The sequence below is a fragment of the Budorcas taxicolor genome, chromosome 12 (assembly GCF_023091745.1).
Source record: "Budorcas taxicolor isolate Tak-1 chromosome 12, Takin1.1, whole genome shotgun sequence".
Taxonomy (NCBI): domain Eukaryota; kingdom Metazoa; phylum Chordata; class Mammalia; order Artiodactyla; family Bovidae; genus Budorcas; species Budorcas taxicolor.
In genome coordinates, this window is record NC_068921.1 from 36,230,966 (window position 1) to 36,249,971 (window position 19,006).

The 19,006-nt window shown below is 40.3% G+C and overlaps 1 protein-coding gene across 2 annotated transcripts in view; it reads left to right on the top strand.

The window, feature by feature from the left end:
• The first annotated feature begins 9,851 nt into the window (after positions 1–9,851).
• PSPC1 (paraspeckle component 1) overlaps positions 9,852–19,006 on the top strand; it is an 89,358-nt gene continuing 80,203 nt past the window's right edge. For both annotated transcript variants that reach the window (XR_008200328.1, XM_052650068.1), the window contains exons 1-2: positions 9,852–10,344; positions 14,023–14,324. Coding sequence is in view for 1 of the 2 variants with exons in the window: in XM_052650068.1 (XP_052506028.1) it covers positions 9,982–10,344; positions 14,023–14,324 (665 nt within the window). In the remaining variant the exon portion in view is untranslated. The remainder of the gene's footprint in view (positions 10,345–14,022; positions 14,325–19,006) is intronic.

The following is a 19,006-nucleotide window of genomic DNA, read 5'->3' on the forward strand; positions in this document are numbered from 1 at the left end:
CAGTCATGTTGCCTCACCATGTATTTACTAACTCTCCCTTGTTTCTGGTTTCTGATAGCGGTTCTGTCATATATTCCATCCTTAACATACCGTTGTCTCAAGGCTTTTCCTGTGAAACAAAATGGCATGTGAATGGTGGCTGGAGCAGGACGACATGGGGCACTTGCAGACTCTCGGTGAGGCCAGCATAGAAAACTTCGGGAAATAACCCAGAACATCAGTCTCATTAGTTTATAGCTGTTTTGCTTCCTGACAGCTGGGTCGTTTTCAGTGTTTCATACTTGGGTCTGAATGAGGCTTTGGAATAATTCCAAAATCCAGTTTCTTCAGAGGCCTGCAAGGATACCCAGAGCATAACAGCTTCTGAAATTACTCTGCAAATGCTTTGTGTGCCCACTATTTTGTGAACACTTACCAGTTAATTGAATTACTGATTTGTCATGTGGTTGTATTAGACGCTTGTGTAATCTGACCAAACTAATGAAATCAACCAGTGGCCATGTTCAGCACACTGCAGGCACACCTGTGAGGCATGTGTAATGAGTTAGGTGTGAAAAATTCCAAAGATGTGGGTGCTGAATTTATCCTTGTTCACTGTAAATTTCAACTTTTTAGTGTGTATGAATTTTTCATAGTGAGATGTTGAAGAAAAACTGTAAATTCTGAAGATGATAAAAGTATATCTCTCTAACCTGGTGAATCATTTATTTTTCCTTATCTAGCTCTTATTTTTTACATTGTAAAATTAGTATATGCTTACCTTAGGAAGGAAGGAAACAAATGCAAGTCTTAGAAAAAAAATTATCCCCTACTGCAAATTTAATATCAAAGATTAGGAAAGACAGTTCAGAATAACAGTCCTCAAGAAATGGCAACTTATTGGTTTTGTTAATCTCATAGAGGACAACTGAATTTTTTTCATCAACCTCAGATTTTCAAAATTGCTGTCTTTAGGACTCTTACATTGAGCAATTTTCTTCCTGTGATTCCCCCGTCCCTCCTTTACTTACTACTGTAGTCAATTAAGAGTTGCTAATAGCCTCTTCATAGGTACAAGTCACAATTTACTGCATAGGATATAGAAGTGAATGAGTAAAGAGCTCAGCTAAGTTTTGGAGTAAAGAGCACAGCTAAGTTCAGTGGAACGAGTGATGCTGTATCATTATAGGTCGCATCACTTCTGCTTCAAAGCTTGGAAGCTCCCCATCACTTTCAGTTTGAAACTCCAGCTGCTTGGCATAAGGTTGTTAGCCACAATTATCAGTGGCCGACAGTAGGGAAAGAGGTTGTGGATAATGACAAAGTGAAGTACAAAATTTGAGAAGTGGAGCAGTCCTCTGTAATACTGAACTGTAAAGGGTGACCACGTTAGGATGAAATTGAGATCTGAGAATTTAACTAGAGCTGAAAGAAAAATGTGAGCAAGTACCTATGTCTTAGTTTTTGAGAAAGTGAGATAGTTTGGGAAAACAGTGGTGTAATGTTCCAGAGTTTTTGGAAAACTCAGCAGTGGCCACAGGACTGGCAAAGGTCAGTTTTCATTCCAATCCCAAAGAAAGCCAATGCCAAAGAATGCTCGAACTGCCGCACAATTGCACTCATCTCACATGCTAGTAAAGTAATACTCAAAATTCTCCAAGCCAGGCTTCAGCAATATGTGAACCGTGAACTCCCTGATATTCAAGCTGGTTTTAGAAAAGGCAGAGGAACCAGAGATCAAATTGCCAACATCCGCTGGATCATGGAAAAAGCAAGAGAGTTCCAGAAAAACATCTATTTCTGCTTTATTGACTGTGCCAAAGCCTTTGACTGTGTGGATCACAAGAAACTGTGGAAAATTCTGAAAGAGATGGGACTACCAGACCACCTGACCTGCCTCCTGAGAAATCTGTATGCAGGTCAGGAAGCAACAGTTAGAACTGGACATGGAACAACAGACTGGTTCCAAATAGGAAAAGGAGTATGTCAAGGCTGTATATTGTCACCCTGCTTATTTAACTTATATGCAGAGTACATCATGAGAAACGCTGGACTGGAAGAAACACAAGCTGGAATCAAGATTGCGAGGAGAAATATCAATCACCTCAAATATGCAGGTGACACCACCCTTATGGCAGAAAGTGAAGAGGAGCTAAAAAGCCTCTTGATGAAAGTGAAAGAGGAGAGTGAAAAAGTTGGCTTAAAGCTCAACATTCAGAAAACGAAGATCATGGCATCCGGTCCTATCACTTCATGGGAAATAGATGGGGAAACAGTGGAAACAGTGTCAGACTTTATTTTTTTGGGCTCCAAAATCACTGCAGATGGTGAATGCAGCCATGAAATTAGAAGACGCTTACTCCTTGGAAGAAAAGTTATGACCAACCTAGATGGTATATTCAAAAGCAGAGACATTACTTTGCCGACTAAGGTCCGTCTAGTCAAGGCTATGGTTTTTCCTGTGGTCATATATGGATGTGAGAGTTGGACTGTGAAGAAGGCTGAGTGCCGAAGAATTGATGCTTTTGAACTGTGGTGTTGGAGAAGACTTGAGAGTCCCTTGGACTGTAAGGAGATCCAACCAGTCCATTCTGAAGGAGATCAACCCTGGGATTTTTTTGGCAGGAATGATGCTAAAGCTGAAACTCCAGTGCTTTGGCCACCTCATGTGAAGAGTTGACTCACTGGAAAAGACTCTGATGCTGGGAGGGATTGGGGGCAGGAGAAAAAGGGGACGACCGAGGATGAGATGGCTGGATGGCATCACTGACTCGATGGACGTGAGTCTGAGTGAACTCTAGGAGTTGGTGATGGACAGGGAGGCCTGGCGTGCTTTGATTCATGGGGTCGCAAAGAGTCGGACACAACTGAGTGACTGAACTTAACTGAACTGAATGTTCCAGAGTAGAGAAGGTTTTGAAAAAACTGTTTTGCTTTTGGCTGCTGCAGGTGGGATTTTTATTCCTCAACCAGAGATCGAACCCATGCCCCCTGCTGTGGAAATACTGAATCTTAACCACTGGGCCGCCAGGGAAGTCCTAGAAGCTGAGATTGTATTGCTAGATGGTTATGAGTCTCTGTTGTGGAAGTCACATTTGAAGTGAAGAGCAATTAACCCATTTCATACTTACAGATAAAGCAAGAGAAACCTGAAACTTGGGAAATGGCACTAACACCTCAGTTAGGCATGTGTTAAAAAGACTTTCATAAGTCATATGCTTATAAATTAATAGAATTGTAAACCACTAGTTTGCCAAACTAAACTGTGGTCTGCCCACCTGAGGCACTGACCAGAGTCAATGCACTGACCCAGCTTGTGGAGAAGGAAGGTAATGTTTATTTGTAAGGTGCCAGCAAGTAAACCTGGCAGCTGGGGCTCAAAGGGCCCAAATTCCCTGGTGGCTTCAAGGCAAGTGTTTTTAAAGACTAAAATTAAGGTAAGGGTCTTAATTGTGTGGACATGGTTCTGATTGGTTGGGTCTTAACAGGTTTCCGTCATTCTGGCTCCAGTGTGTCCGGGGGCTCTGACTTGGTTAAGCAGTTTCCATGAGTTTGGGCAAGCTCTGGGAGTTGGTGATGGACAGAGAGGCCTGGCATACTGCAGTCTTTGGGGTTGCAAAGAGTTGGACATGATTGAGTGACTGAACTGAACTGATTCATGTTGTGGGGCCCCGGTTTCTGTAAAATGACTCAAGGGTGTGCTCAGTTTTTTACCTACATCCCTTGAGGAGGAACTTGGGGAAGGTCTCAGAGACCAAAGCTGCTTCTACAGACAAAAGGTGTGGAACAGGGAGAGGCTTATACCCAGGCAGACCCCACAGAGTTCTACTCAGTTTCATTATTAAAACTGATTAAGGGATCAAAAAAGGGAGAAATAACTAATATGAAAGATCACTGGAGATCCTATGGACACTAAAAGCTTGAGGTATTATGATCAACTTAGGTCAAGAATTTGGTAAGTTTGATGGGATAGAGAAATCACTTGAGAAAAATTTACCAAATCTGTCCCAATAAGAAATAGAAAATTTGAATAGCCTGTCCCTATTGAAGAAATTGACTCTGAAATTACAAGCCTTCCCACAAAGAAACTATAGGCTCAGATTCCTTCTCTTTCTTAGGGACAAGATCTTGAACATAACACTGCTAGCGAATGGAAAGAAAAGGGCTTGTCCCAGCTTGTTCTACAAGGTCAGAAATACCATAGACAAATAACAAGTAACAAATTTAACAAATATCAAGTAAACAACACCACCTAACAAGAATAATACAAGAAAGAAAAATTACATGCCATCCTCTCTTACCCATTTTATTTATTTATTTTGGCAATGCCACACAGCTTGTCACCTTAGTTCCCTGAGCAGGGATTGAACCCTGACCCATTGACAGTCCCAAGTCCTAACTGTTGGACCACCAGGGAATTCCCTAAACTCTTAAAAAGTTACCAGTCATATCAGATTGGGGCCCCCCAATGACGTCATTTAAACTTAGTCACCTCTTTAAAATATCATCTTCAAATCCTCAGTTGCATTCTGAGGTCCTGAGGGGACAGGACTTGAACATAGGGGTTTCGAGAGGACACACCAGCTTCAGGGCTTGGTACAAGGACACTGCCTATCAGGCCTGACCATCCACACTGTCAGCTTCATCCATGATCCTTCCTTCCATCCCTCAGAGACTTGCCTTTCTAATCCTGTTTCCCTGAGAAGCAGACCCTGTCCTGACTCCAGGTTCTGTGTGCATCATCTCTAACTGGTTTGACCTTCCTCTTCATCTCCTGGCTTATTTTTGTTTGCATGTTTGATTATCTGAGTGTAAAACCCTGCTCTGTGTTCATAATTGAAAAGTTTCAGACAATGCTTTAGATACTCTTATGTGGAATCCACAAGCTCCTGTCGAGAAAGGCTTTGGGGAGGCCCATAGCTCTCAGTCCTGGTTACGTTGGGAATGTAAGCATGGGAATGTCTACCCACTTATTTATGCTTATGTATAAATGAAATGAATGACTGCAGAGATAGAAGGGATGGGAGGGAGGAATAAGGATTATTTTACTGTTGTAAATTACACTACTAGTGAAGTAATCAGTATAATTTGAAAGTGGTCTTAGGATTAGTTGTAAATAAATGTATATGGCAAAATCTAGGGCAACCACTTAAAGCAGAACAATGAATACAACTGATATGCTATGAATGAGAGAAAATGAAACTATAAAATGCTTAATTAAAATCACAAAAGGCAGAGAGTGGTATACAAAAATAGGAACTTGATAAACCATAATGGAAAAGAATATGGAAAAGAATTTATATATGTGTATAAATGGGTCACATTACTGTACAGTAGTAATGAACATAACATTGTACATTAACTATTTCAATTAAAAACCATTAAAAAATAGGAACAAAGAATAAGAGCAACAAGTGGAAAATGATAAAAAATATGATAGGGGCCTCCCTAGTGGTCCAGTGGTTAGGAACCTGCCTTGCAACAAAGGGGCGAGGGTTCAATCCCTGGTTGGGGAGCTAAAATCCCACATCCTGTAGGGCGAGTAAGACCACTCGCTGCCAGGAAAGATCTTTAGTGCCTCAGCTAAAACCTGATGCAGTTAAATAAATTTTCCAAAAAAAATGGTTGACAGTAATCAAGCTGTATCAGTAATCACTTTGAACATCAGTGATCTAAATGCACTAATTAGAAGACAAAGATTGTCAGGGTGGGTCAAAAAGCAAGACTCAATTCTGTGTTGTGTATAAGAAACCCACTTTAAATTAAAGGCATATATACATTAAAAGTATTTAAATGGGGGAATTCCCTGGTTAGGGTCTTTGTGCTTCCATTTCTGGGTGGCCTAGGTTCCATCCCTGGTCAGGGAACTAAGATCTCACAAGCCACATACTATGGCCAAAAAAAAAAAAAAGTAAATGGATGATTGAAGGATACAAGGTTAATACACAAAAGTCAGTAATTTGTTGTTGTTGCTGTAGTTGTTCAGTTGCTAAGTTGTGTCTGACTCTGGGACCTCATAGACTGTAATGTTTTTACACACCAGCAATGAACAAGTGAAACTTAAAATTACAAACACAATACCACTTCCATTACCACCCAAAACAAATGAATACTTAGATAAAAATTAACAAATTACCTATAAGATGTATATGAGGAAAACTACCACTCTCTGATAAATGAAATCAAAGAAATAAATAAAAGGAGAGACATACCATGTTGATGAATAGGAAGACTCAATATTGAGATGTTCTGGAAGGGCAAAACTGGAGACAGTAGAGAGATCAGGGGTTACAGGGGTTGGATGGGGAGAGGGATCAATAAGTGGAGAACAGAAGAGATTTAGAGTAGTGAAAATACTATGTGTGATGTTACGATGCTGGATACAGGTCATTATAATTTGTTTGACTCACAGAATGTACAACATAAAAAGTGACCCTAATGTCATGACTCTGGTTGATGATGACGTGTCAGTGTAAGCTCGTGGACTGTAACAAATGTCTCATCTGGTGGGGGATGTTGATAAGTAGAGGAGACTGTGCAGGTGTAAGGGCAAGAAGTGTATAGGAAAGTGTATTCCTTCCTCTTAATTTTGCAGCCAACCGAAAACTGCTCCAAAAAATAGTCTTAAAAAAAGATGAGGACTTCCCTGATAGTCTAGTGGTTAAGTGCCTGTCAATGCAGGGGATTAGGGTTCTATTCCTGGTCCAGGAAGATACCACATGCTGTGGAGCAACTAAGCCCGAGCACCACAACTAGAGAAAGCTCCCACACAGCAACAAAGACTCGGCATAACCAAAAATAAGTAAAAATTTTAAGGTGATAATAATAATATATATCTTAAAAGACTGTGCTGTGATGATTAATGAGTTAATAAGTAAAAAGCAATTAGAGTAATGCCCAGTACAATAGCACCCCTGTAAGTAGAAGCCAGCCATGCAGCCACACATTTCCTTACCATAAATAATCATCGGTCTAAAATATCAATAGTGTTGAAGTTAAGAAAACCTGTTCCAATGCTTCTGAGGCACCTCAGTGTGGATGGTCTGACCTAGGGAATAAGTATGGCAGAAGAGAACTCAGACCTGTGGTTCTCCAACATTCTCAAGTGCAGATTCCCAGCAAAGACAGGGAGTGAAGAGTGGCCAGTGGCTGTGAGAATATCAGGGAATATCACAGTGCAAAAGATAAAACACTGTTTTAAGAAAGTAGGAGGGAAGTGATCATTAATAATAGAGTTGTATTTATGATGCCAGACTATTTCCCTAAGACTATATACTTTAACTGTACCACATCTTAGTTGTAGCATGTGGGATCTAGTTCTCTGACCAGGAATCAAACCCCAGGCCCTCTTCACTGGGAGTGTGGAGTTTTAGCCACTGGACCACAAGGGAAGTCGCAGACTGTACTTGAATTAATTCATTTAATATGCACAAAAACTCTGCAAAGAAGGTATTTTTTCTATATGACACGTGATGAAACTCCCAGATCTACAGTGTCAAATGCTACTGCAAGATCTGTGACAGAACAGCTGTCTCTGGTCAAAATGGGAGATGTTGCCCATGGTGACAAGAGAGGTTTCAGTGGGATGGAATGTGGGATAGACATGTGCTCGTGTGGCTGAAGGAGAAATCAGGTGATGAGTGAATCAAGACAAAGCAAGCACAGCTTGTTTCCTTTCTTGCTTGACTACAGTTCAGTTCAGTCACTCAGTCCTGTCGGACTCTTCGACCCCATGAACCACAGCATGCCAGACCTCCCTGTCCATTCTCCTCCCTGGAGTTCACCCAAACCCATGTTCATTGAGTCCAGTGATGCCATCCAACCATCTCATCCTCTGTCGTCCCCTTTTCCTCCTGCCCTCAATCTTTCCCATCATCAGGGTCTTTTCAAATGAATCAGCTCTTCGTATCAGGTGGCCAAAGTATTGGAGTTTCAGCTTCAGCATCAGTCCTTCCAATGAATATTCAGGACTGATTTCCTTTAGGATGGACTGGTTGGATCTCCTGGCAGTCCAAGGGACTCTGGAGTCTTCTCCAACAAGAAATGGTAACTAAAGGACAACCCGTGGTTCTGGAATAAGTCCCCCCCCCCTTTTTTTTTTTCAAGATTCTAGTTTCATTAACAGTTTCTTTTGCTGGTGGGAAGAGTTCAGTAGAACTGAATAGTTCAATAGAACTGATCTATTAACTATTAGACCAAGTAACTATTCACCTTGGAAGGGGATTAGGTAACTGTAGAAGCAAAGCACTTAAAAGATGCCATCCAGTGGTTTGTCCTTAGAGGGGATTTTGGACCAGTCGTTTTATTAGTAGGACATAAGGCAGCACGTATGGCTACATATGGAATTAAGTAGGTTGATTTGGTGCTGATAGAATGAGGCAAATTTTCTTCTGATTGTGTCTTTTTCTTCAGTGAAATTAACAAATTTGACAGTATCATCTATGAGTGACGTGGGGAGGATCTTATTTCAGATTACGGATTGAACCTGGGGCCACTGCAGTGAAAGGGCAGAGTACCAAGGACTGGACTGTCAGGCAATCGCTAAGATTTACTTCTGTCTTTCCGAAAAGTTATCTATCTCTACTTAGTCAACCTTACTTCCCCTTCCAGCTTCTGGCAACCACTGTAGCTAGTTTTCCAGAATGTCATATATTCAGTGTGTAGCCTTTGAGTCACATTATTGCGTTTATCAGTAGTTTTTTCCTTTTTATTGCTGAATATGTTCTATTATATGAATGTATCACTGTTAGTCCATTCACCAGTTGGACATTTGGGTTCTTTCCAGTTTTCGTTGATTACAAATAAAATCCCTATAGAGATTTTCATACAGGTCTTTGTGTGAACACAGGTTTTCATTCCAGCTGGGTAAATAGCAGAGGGATTCCCGTTCTCCAATTTTTTAATTTAAACGTCTCATGCAAAATCTTGGCCTATACTAAGTGTTATTGCTGTTCTGGGCTTTCCAGGTGTCTCAATGGGTAAAGAACCTACCTGCAATGAGGGAGACCCGGGAGATCTTCCCCGGTCGGGAAGATTCCCGGAGGAGGGCATGGCAACCCACTCCGGTATTCTTGCCTGGAAAATCCCACGGACAGAGGGGTACCGGGGCTACACAGTCCATGGGGTCGCAGAGTCGGACACGACTGAGCGACTAAGCACAGCACAGCAACACTGCCCATTCTAAAATAAGCATTTAAATTCACGAGAAACTGAAGGGTTTGTAAAGTAACCGTGAATGGATTTCTTTTTAATACTTAATGTGCCTGCCGGGAGCGGTACCGCGCAGAATTGAGTAGTTTGGCCGACATAGTATATGGCTTGAAAATCTTAAAATATCTACCATCTGGCCCTTTACAGAAAACGTTTGATGACCCTGTCCTAGAGTGTGATCCATAGTTCAGGGAGTCCTTCTTTGAGGTGAATAATCAACATCACAACTATTATATAGAACTGGATTTTTCATTACGAAATATAATAACCTTGCTCTTGAAAAGGGCGGAAATGTATTTTCACTTGTTTCAGTTACTGGGAAATATCTCGTTATTCATGCTATGTATAAAATCTGCAAGTCTTCACTTCCCCGCTGTCATTGAAAATAGAGCTGGATGTCAAGGAGAATGTGGATGTTTCCCTGAATCATGGCGTTTTCACACACTGCTGCAACACCTAGGGCCACTGTTATCTTGAACTGAGAACCCGCATCTTTCCGAGCCCTGGGAAGGCTGGGAACAGGGAGGCGCGCACATGGGTACGCATGCGCACGCCTCCAGGGCGACGTTGGCGCAGGAGTGCGCAGGCGCATCGGCCTCAGCGCGCCCTCGGAGGGGCGGGGCTTGCGTGGCGTCTCTCTCTCCGACCGCGGCAATAGCGGCGCCATCTTGGGCGTGAGTGCGGGCGGCTGGCTGGAGGTGTTTCGAAGCTAGTTCTTCCCGACCTCTGTTCCCTGGGTCGACACCGACGTGCATTTCGAGCTTTCGGCCGGCTCGGGAGGCACGCGCTGAGATGATGCTGAGAGGAAACCTGAAGCAAGTGCGCATTGAGAAGAACCCGGCGCGCCTTCGCGCTCTGGAGTCGGCAGCCGGAGAGGGGGACCCGGCGGCCCTGGCCCTCGCGCTGCCAGGGGAGCCGCCGGTTCCCGCCGCGCCCGCCGGAGAAGACCGGCCGGCTGACGAGGGCGGTTTCACCATTGACATCAAGAGCTTCCTCAAGCCGGGCGAGAAGACGTACACGCAGCGCTGCCGCCTCTTCGTGGGGAACCTGCCCACGGACATCACCGAAGACGACTTCAAGCGGTTGTTCGAACGCTATGGCGAGCCCAGCGAGGTCTTCATCAACCGCGACCGAGGCTTCGGCTTCATCCGCCTGGTGAGGGGCGGGCTGGGGCGCGGGCCTCCCGGGGCTCGGGCGCTGCGAAGTCCCTCATTTTCCCTCCGCTCACCTCGCCTCTCTGCTGTCCCCGGCTCACCTCGACCCCCCGTCACCTCTCCCTCACCTCGGACTCCTCCCCCTCCCCCCAAGCCGGGCGGCTGTCGCGTGGCTCGCGTGAGGGAACTTCCCACGAGGACTTACCGCTTTTTTTGTGTCTCCCTTACGCCCTGTGGTAGTAGAATAGCACGCGTTTTTTTCCGTTTCATTTAAACCTTAATAGGAATTAATGGCTGGCCTGTAATAACCACTAAGTAGAAGTTATCATTATCCTGAGTTATGAAGTAAATCTTTGGTTCAAGTACTTTAATAGGTTTTCTCTCCGTGAGTGGACAAGGCAAAAATCTTAATATGGAGAAAACTGATCTTAATTAAGTGTCACTAGTATAACTATGTGAGTGTTCAGCACTTGAAATGTGGTTATTGCGGCCGAGGAGTTGAATTTTAAATTTTATTTGTTCTCAGTTTAAATAGCCACATGTGGTTTGTGGCTGCTGCTGTTGGATAACACGGGTCCTCACTTTTCTTCAAAAAAGCTTTCTATAGGATTGTGAAATGGGGAGGTGAGAAGGGCTGCTATTGTCTGCTCTTTTGAGATATGCTTCTTCAGAGCCATCACCCTAAATATTTGTGTAAGAATGTTAAAAATTTTTCAGTTGGAAATTACAATTTAGTTTGAGATTTGAGTTCCTGGATAACTTTACTGTTTAATCTGAACTCTGTGTTTAACAGGTGAATTTAAAAACTTTAAATATTTGTGAGCTATTAGACATTTTTTTTCTGTTTAGGAAAATCATAGTGCATACTTGATCTGAATATAAGTACCTGATCTGAATATTGGTAATGGTGTGGGGTTTCCCAGGTGGCTTAGTGGTAAAGAATTCTGCAATGCAGGAGAGGCGGTTACCATCCCTGGGTTGGGGAGATCTCCTTGAGAAGGGAATGGCAACTCACTTCAGTATTCTTTTCTGAAAAATCCCATGGACAGAAGAGTCTAGTGGGCTGCAGTCCATGGGGTCTCTCAAGAGTCAGACACAGCTTAGCAACTAAACAACACACTATAGCCAGCACAATGGCTGTAGTGTGTAGTGCTGGTGTAGTGGCTGTTGGAAAGTGGCAAGTGGAGCCAGTGGAGGTTGTTAGACCCAAGTTCAAGCAGTCTCTCTTGGGGTAGTAACTTCAGTTTTTTGTTTTCTGTATTCCTTTAAGAACCTGTAATTTCAACGTTTTATGAAGAGTGTGATTCAGAGATAGAGCTGGAAGGCTGTATTGATGGATTGTGGATTTTGTATAGGTTCAAATCAGATTTGTGTGTGATTTGGACAAGTTACTTGAACCTTTATAAGCCTGTTTTCCTATGTGAAATGAGGATAGTAGCAAAACCCACTTCATGAGATTGTTGGTGAGGCTGATGAAGGATAAGGCAAAGACCTGTGTATGTGTATTAATATATGGGGGAGGAATAGATGACTGGCATGTAATAACCACTTAGTAAAAGTTATTGTCACTTCTGAGCTATGAAGTAAGGAAATCCTTGGTTCGTTTCAAGTACATAATTTTAATTGTCTTGATAGCTACTTCAGTACACATATAGAGCAGTACTCAAATGGAGTGGTTTTACTTCACAGAGGACATGTGGCAATGTCTGGAGACATTTTTGGTTGTTAAACAGTGGTGGTGGAGGGGTGATTCTACTGGCATAAACATCCAACAGTGCACAGGACAGCCCCCACAGTAAGAATTATCTTGTCCATAATATGCTGAGGTAGGGAAACTCTGATGTACAACCATTTAAAACCAAAAGTATAAACTTTGAAGATGCACTATGGCATGAAATTCTTGATAGCATAAACATTTTATTATTTTTCCTAGAAAGTATTAAAAATTGTTTTTGTTTCCAACAATAAAAAAGTACTTGATTTAACATAAAAATGAAAATTTGTTCATCTTGAAAAATGACATGTCACACTTTGTCACTATATCTGACTGAATCTGGACAGAAGATGCTCTCTAGAAACACTTTATAGAGTCCTCACCAGGCTCTCTCCTGCCCTGCCCACAAACATACTATTATGACTAATTTCAGAGTTTAGAAATGAACATTGATACACTCAATATTCATACATTCAATACCGAGAGTCTACAATTAAATTTTGCTGTAATTTTTTCACGTATCTGTTCATCTCTGTCTCACTCCATCCATCAGTCCATGACTCAGCATGCTTATCATTAACTAGAGTCCAATTTTGTTTTTTAAGGTATTTGAAACCTACATATAATGAGATGCACAGATTCTTAGTGTATAATCTTGTGATTTTAGATCAAGATACTACCATCACCCCATGAAATTTGCTCATGTTTCTTCTCATTCCTAGTTATATGTGTGACAGCAGTTCTAATCCAAGACTCCGTTCCTAAAAGTTAGCTCTCAAGAGTTGTTGAATTACTGACATCTTGGTTGCAAAGGACGTAACCCTTGTTAGGTGTTTGTGAAATGTTTGCTGGTACTATTGCTATTACAGAGTTAAAGAGTAATAAAATGGCCATTTTGAATATTTAAAGAGGTTAGGTTCATTTGTTTTTGTAAAATTAATTCTGTAGGTAGATTTTTGCATAAGTGAAGTAGTTTAAAGCTGTTGTGAACATTTCAGAGATTGAATAAAAAGCTGTTGTGATCTTAAGACTTTTTCATAAGAAAGTACAATTTGTACTTTTCTCACAAAATGCATATTAAGCCTCTTTCAGTTTTGTGCTGGAAGTTCTCACAACTGAAAAAGAACATACCTGTAGTAAGTTTACAAGTTTGCTGTATTAGGTGCCTGCCTGCCTGTGTTTTGTAGAAACTTTTGAGTTCTTCAAGAAGGAAATTCTCTTACCTTGTAGTTCGGCAATGAACATATTCTCTAGTTGATAATAATAAGGATATGTGTACATGCTTTTCTGTTTAATGGAGAGACTTCTTATAGCCCATGAATGGGTATTTTCTTTTCTTAGTGTAGTGGGAGAAATGTGTAGACCATGAAAATGTTTTAGAAGAAGTAATTAATAACACCTGATGGCAGTTGCTTTTTTTTTTTAACATAATGTAAAATAAATGGAAATGAAAAGGGATTTGTCTGGCATTGGAGAGGTGGTACACATTATTAAGATACAAATAACAAACATAAAGTGTATAGAGAAACTATTTTCAATAATAGTTTCTAGTAATTGATACTTGGTCTTAAAAAGTATTTCTGTATTTCGTTTAATACATTTAGGAGACTTATAAAAGATACTGGTTGCATATTTAATAGCTGGTAATCTACACTCCATGGTCATAAAAGAGTTGGATTTGACTTAGTGACTAAACAATAGCAGTCTGTTTATAAACAGATCATCTTTAAGTGATGATTTTTAACAGAATGTTGGGGTTGGAACTTTCTATTAAAATGTTTAAAACTACTTATCTTAAAAAAATTAATAAAATACGTGTGATACCATAACTGAAAGACACAGAAACAAAGTGGCCCTGTCAGCCATTTTGTAAAACTGCCCAGCCCTCTTCAGAAACAAGCCACTATTAAAAATTTTTTTGTTAACTGTAATTTTTTAAAAAGTGATCTTTTTCTTCCTAAAAAGGAGTCCAGAACACTGGCTGAAATTGCAAAAGCAGAGCTGGATGGCACCATTTTGAAGAGCAGACCTCTCCGAATTCGTTTTGCTACACATGGAGCAGCCCTAACTGTTAAGAACCTTTCTCCAGTGGTTTCCAATGAGCTACTAGAGCAAGCATTTTCCCAGTTTGGTCCAGTAGAGAAAGCTGTTGTTGTGGTGGATGATCGTGGTAGAGCCACGGGAAAAGGTTTTGTGGAATTTGCAGCAAAACCTCCTGCACGAAAGGCTCTGGAAAGATGTGGTGATGGGGCGTTTTTGCTAACAACGTAAGTTTAAACGTCTTTCTTCTATAGAGCTACACATAGGCTTCTTTCTGTTCTGCCTCTTTTCTATGTAGTTCCTTCCCTGTATGTTGTCTTGGCATGTGGTTAAATAGGTGTTGAGTAAGTATTCAGTGAATACAAATAAGGGTATTATTTGTGTACCTCCAGGAGTCAAGAATCAATACTTTACTCAAACTTCAGTGTATTAATCCATACGGAATCTCAGGAATGTTTTGTGTTACCATTTTTATTCAGCCTATTGAATATGTATTAGGTGCAAAGCAAAACGTTACATTTAATGAATGAGGTTTTAATCAGTTTTGAAATATAATTTACGTATGTTAAAATGCATCCAGTTTTGCATGTATAGCGCAGTGAAGTTTTAAAAAATGTATGTAGTCATTTACCCTCCACCACAATCAAGATAACATTTTCAGCATCCAACAAAAATTCTTATGTGTCCTTTTGCAGTTACTCCTCTTATCCCTGCCTAGACTGCTCTTGATCTTTCTGTTACTATAGTTTTGTTTTTTTCTTATATTTCATGTAAATGAAGTTATGTATTAATAGTATATATTCTTTTGTGTGTGATTTCTTTTGCTTAGCATAATGTTTATGAGATTTCATCCATATCACTATATTAGTATTTTGTTCCTTTTTATGGCCACGTTACAACTGTGGTGACCTTTGGGTGGATGTTCAAGTGGCTTCCGACTACTGGCCTTTGTGAATAAAGCTATTACGAACATTTGTGTATAAAACTTCTTGTGAACAGTATACTTTCATGTAGCTTAGGTAATACTTAGGAGTAAATGTATGTTCAACTTTATGAGGAAATCCCAAACTGTTTTCTAGATATGTGTATCATTTTACATTCCCGCTAGCAATGAATAAGAGAGTTCTAAAGATCATGCCCCTCAGCAACACTTGAAATTTTTAGATATTTTAGTGAGTGTAGTGGTGTCTCTTTGTGGTTTAAATATTGTTTTCTTAACAACTGATGATAAGTATCTTTTCATGTGCTTTTTGGATATGTGTCTTTTTGTGAAATGTCTGTTGATATTTTTGCCTTAAAAACAAAATTTATTTGGCTTCACCGCAGCTTAGTTGTGGCATGTGGGATCTAGTTCCCTGACCAGGGGTCAAACCCCGGCCCCCATGCATTGGGAGTACAGAGTCATATCCACTGGACCACCAGAGAAGTTCCTTGCCTGTTTTTTAATTGGCTGGTTTGTCTTAATGTTTTTTTGACAATTCTGGGTCTAGGCCTGTATTAACACTATTTCATCCCAGTCTGTGGCTTGCTTTTTAATTTTTTAAAAAAGATAATTTATTTAATGGATTTATTTGGCTGCACCTGGTCTTGGTTGCGGCAAACAGAATCTTCCATCTTAACTGGGGCATGTAGAATATTTAGTTGCCATATGGCAAGATTTTTAGTTGCGGCATGTCGGAGTGTCCAGGGATCGAACCCAGGTCCCCTGCATTGGGAGCGCAGAGTCTTAGCCACTGGAGCACCAGGAAGTCCTTTTAATTTTTTTTAATCGTGTTTTTCAAACCAGAAGTTGTTCTATTTTGTGAAGTCCAGTTTATCAATTTATTTTCTTTCTTGGTTTGTTCCTTGGAATTTTTGTGTATGAAATCTTTGCCTTTCCTAAGGTAGCAAAGCTTTCTCATATTTTCTTGAGAAATTTTATAGCTTTTTGTTTAAACCTGTGATACGTTTTGAGTATGATGTGAGATAGCAGTTCATTGCTTTAATATTCTGGCACCATTAATTGAGAAGGTTATGATTTTCCCTTTGTTACCTTTTACCTTTATCAAATAACTGGAAAAAAATCTGCTCTCTTTCCTGTTTCGTTGATTGGTATATCTATTATGCTGTTACTGTACTTCTTAATTACCTTATCCTAGACTTTGAAGTCAGATAGTAGCATCCAACTTTATACTTTTTTTTTTTAATTGTTCTGGTTATTATCATTTCTTTGTATATCCTTACTGATTTTAAAATCAGCTTGTCAATTTAAAAAGTTCTGCTGGGCTTTTGGTTGAAATTGTTTTGAATCTACAGATCATTCTGGGGAACATTAACATCTTCACAGTATCAGCACTTTTCCAATCCATGAATGTAATGTGTTTGTCCATTTACTTAAAAATATTTTAAAGTAATTATAGTGGTCATTAAACCTGTTGCCATATTAACATGGCTTTCTTTTCAGTTTGCCCACAAGAAAGTTCTCAATGTGCATTCTTAGTCTTCAGACTGAATTTGTAAAAGTTCCTAAGTTGATTATTGAATGGATTTCTTTTAGCTCTGGCACTTAAGCTATTGATTGGAATCATTCAAATACTTAGGGTTTGGGGAATTGGATACAAAGACAGTGTAGAAAAATTGTTTTCTATCTCCAAGGAGCTTAGTTTGGTGACTTGTGAAGCATTTTTCAGTTTGTTTTTGACAGTTAAGCATTTGTGCTGAAGCTCTTGCAGAGCAGACATTTTACAGCTCTGCCAGCTTGTTCTCTAAGAGATTTTGGTCTTGTTCCCATTCCCTTTGCTTTAGAGAGATGCTCTCTTTCCCCGTCATCACAGATCTTGCTCTCACATTTCATTCACATTTTGGTAAGATGTTATCTCCTAAGGGAAGCTGACTGTTTTACGTTAAAATAGCCTAATGCTTTACTCTCCAACTTAACTTTTCTTCATAGCACTTAAGGTTGCATTCTCTACCTAGAATGTAAGCTCCCCTGAGGTAGGGACTTTGTCTTGTTTAACACTATAATCCTGACACTTGTATTCTGATATTTCCTGGATTCTTAGTAAGTTTGCAATAGAAAGAGTAAAGGAAAGCAAGTCCTAAAGCAGTAGGCAAAGCATGTAGTTAGTATATGTTTTCTGCTGTAAGCTTTGATTAATTGCTGTTTGTTAAAGTCATAGTTGGTAACTGATAAATATTTAACTATTTCTTCTTGTTCAGTCACTTAAGTCGTGTCAGACTCTTTGTGACTCTGTGGACTGCAGCATGCCAGGCTTCCTTGTCCTTCACTAATTCCTAGAGTTTGCTCAGATTAATGTCCATTGAGTTGGTGATGCCATACAACCATCTCATCCTCTGCCGCCCTCTTCTTTTGCTTTCAGTCTTTCCTAGCATCAGGGTCTTTTCCAGTGAGTCAGCCATTCACATCAGGTGGCCAAAGTATTTCTTAACAGGTAGCTTTTAGAATAATTCATAAATGACATGCAGATGGCATCACCTGGAACTTGAGCAGCTGCACAGGGATCTTGGAGGTCTGATGATGGCCAAGAACAAACTAAAAGAGCAGAAGTCCAGGAATGTATTCCATATAACTAGCTAAAAAAGCTTTAAGGTTAAAAATAAAGTAAAACCTGTTACTACTAATCTTTAAGAATATAAACATTGTGAATGCTGAAAAAGTTAACAGTGAATAAAGCTTTTGTAGATAAACAAAAGGAACATACAGACTTCTCAAAAGGCCTTTGCTTTGAGCTGCTGCAGAAACAGTTGTTTTCTCAGCAGTGTCATGAAAATGTACCAGTTAATGTTGATGAAGCTACAAGATTAGTGGTCCAGTTGTAATACATTGGTGATGCATCAGATTCCCCCCAAAGACCAATCAATTAAATGTTTTATATAAAAAATAATTTATATACAGTTTTGAGGGCTTCCCTGGTTGGTGGCTCAGATGGTAAAGAATCCACCTGCAATGCAAGAGGATTCAATCCCTGGATTGGGAAAATCCCCTGGAGAAGGAAATGGTGATCCGCTTCAGTATTCTTCTTTTTATTATTTTTATTTTTTAAAAAAATTTTTAGATTTCATGGCTGCAGTCACTGTCTGCAATGATTTTAAGTGAAAGTGAAGTCTGTCAGTCATGTCCGGCTCTTTGCGACCCTATGGACTGTAGCTCACCAGGCTTCTCTGTCCATGGGATTTTCCAGGCAAGAAAACGAGTGGGTTGCCATTTCCTTCTCCTGGTTCAGTATTCTTGCCTGGAGAATTCCATGGGCAGAGGAGCCTGGCTGGCTACAGTCCCTGGGATCACAAAGAGTCGGACATTACTGAGTGACTAACACTTAACACACAACACTTAGAGGGAATGGGCAAGGTGTTGAACATTTTATCTGTCTTATTTCATAATCACGATCTCTTGGATTTCTGGAGAACTGGTTATTATTTGTCCCATTTTTCAGATAATAAAATTGACTCAGAGATGTTAAGTAATTTGTTAAGATTTCACAGCTAATAAATGGTGGAGTTCAGTCTGATGCCAAATTCCTTGCTTCTTAAAGTGGAGTGGTTTCTACTTTCTGTAGATTTTCCTTGCTTAGGTCTTTTGTTGTTAAAGCTTCTCATGGAGCTCCAGATGTCCTCCCTGCTGTTTGAATACTTGGTCTCAGCTGAAGTGTTGATTTATAGAGAGGGTTTTCCTGACTGCCTTATCTAAAGTGGCTCCTCTCTTATTCCTTCTGACAGTGTGGTTTTTTCTTGGCTCTAAAATGATCCTTTTATTTTCTCATTTAGGGGTGGGGGCAATTTTTAGAAGACTTGCAGGGATTGTTTTGTTTATCCTTGGATCCCTAGCTCCAACTAGTCTTGGAACCTGTTAGGTGATCAGATTTATTGACTAACTGAATCTCAGATATCTTAGTTAATACAAGTGATTTAT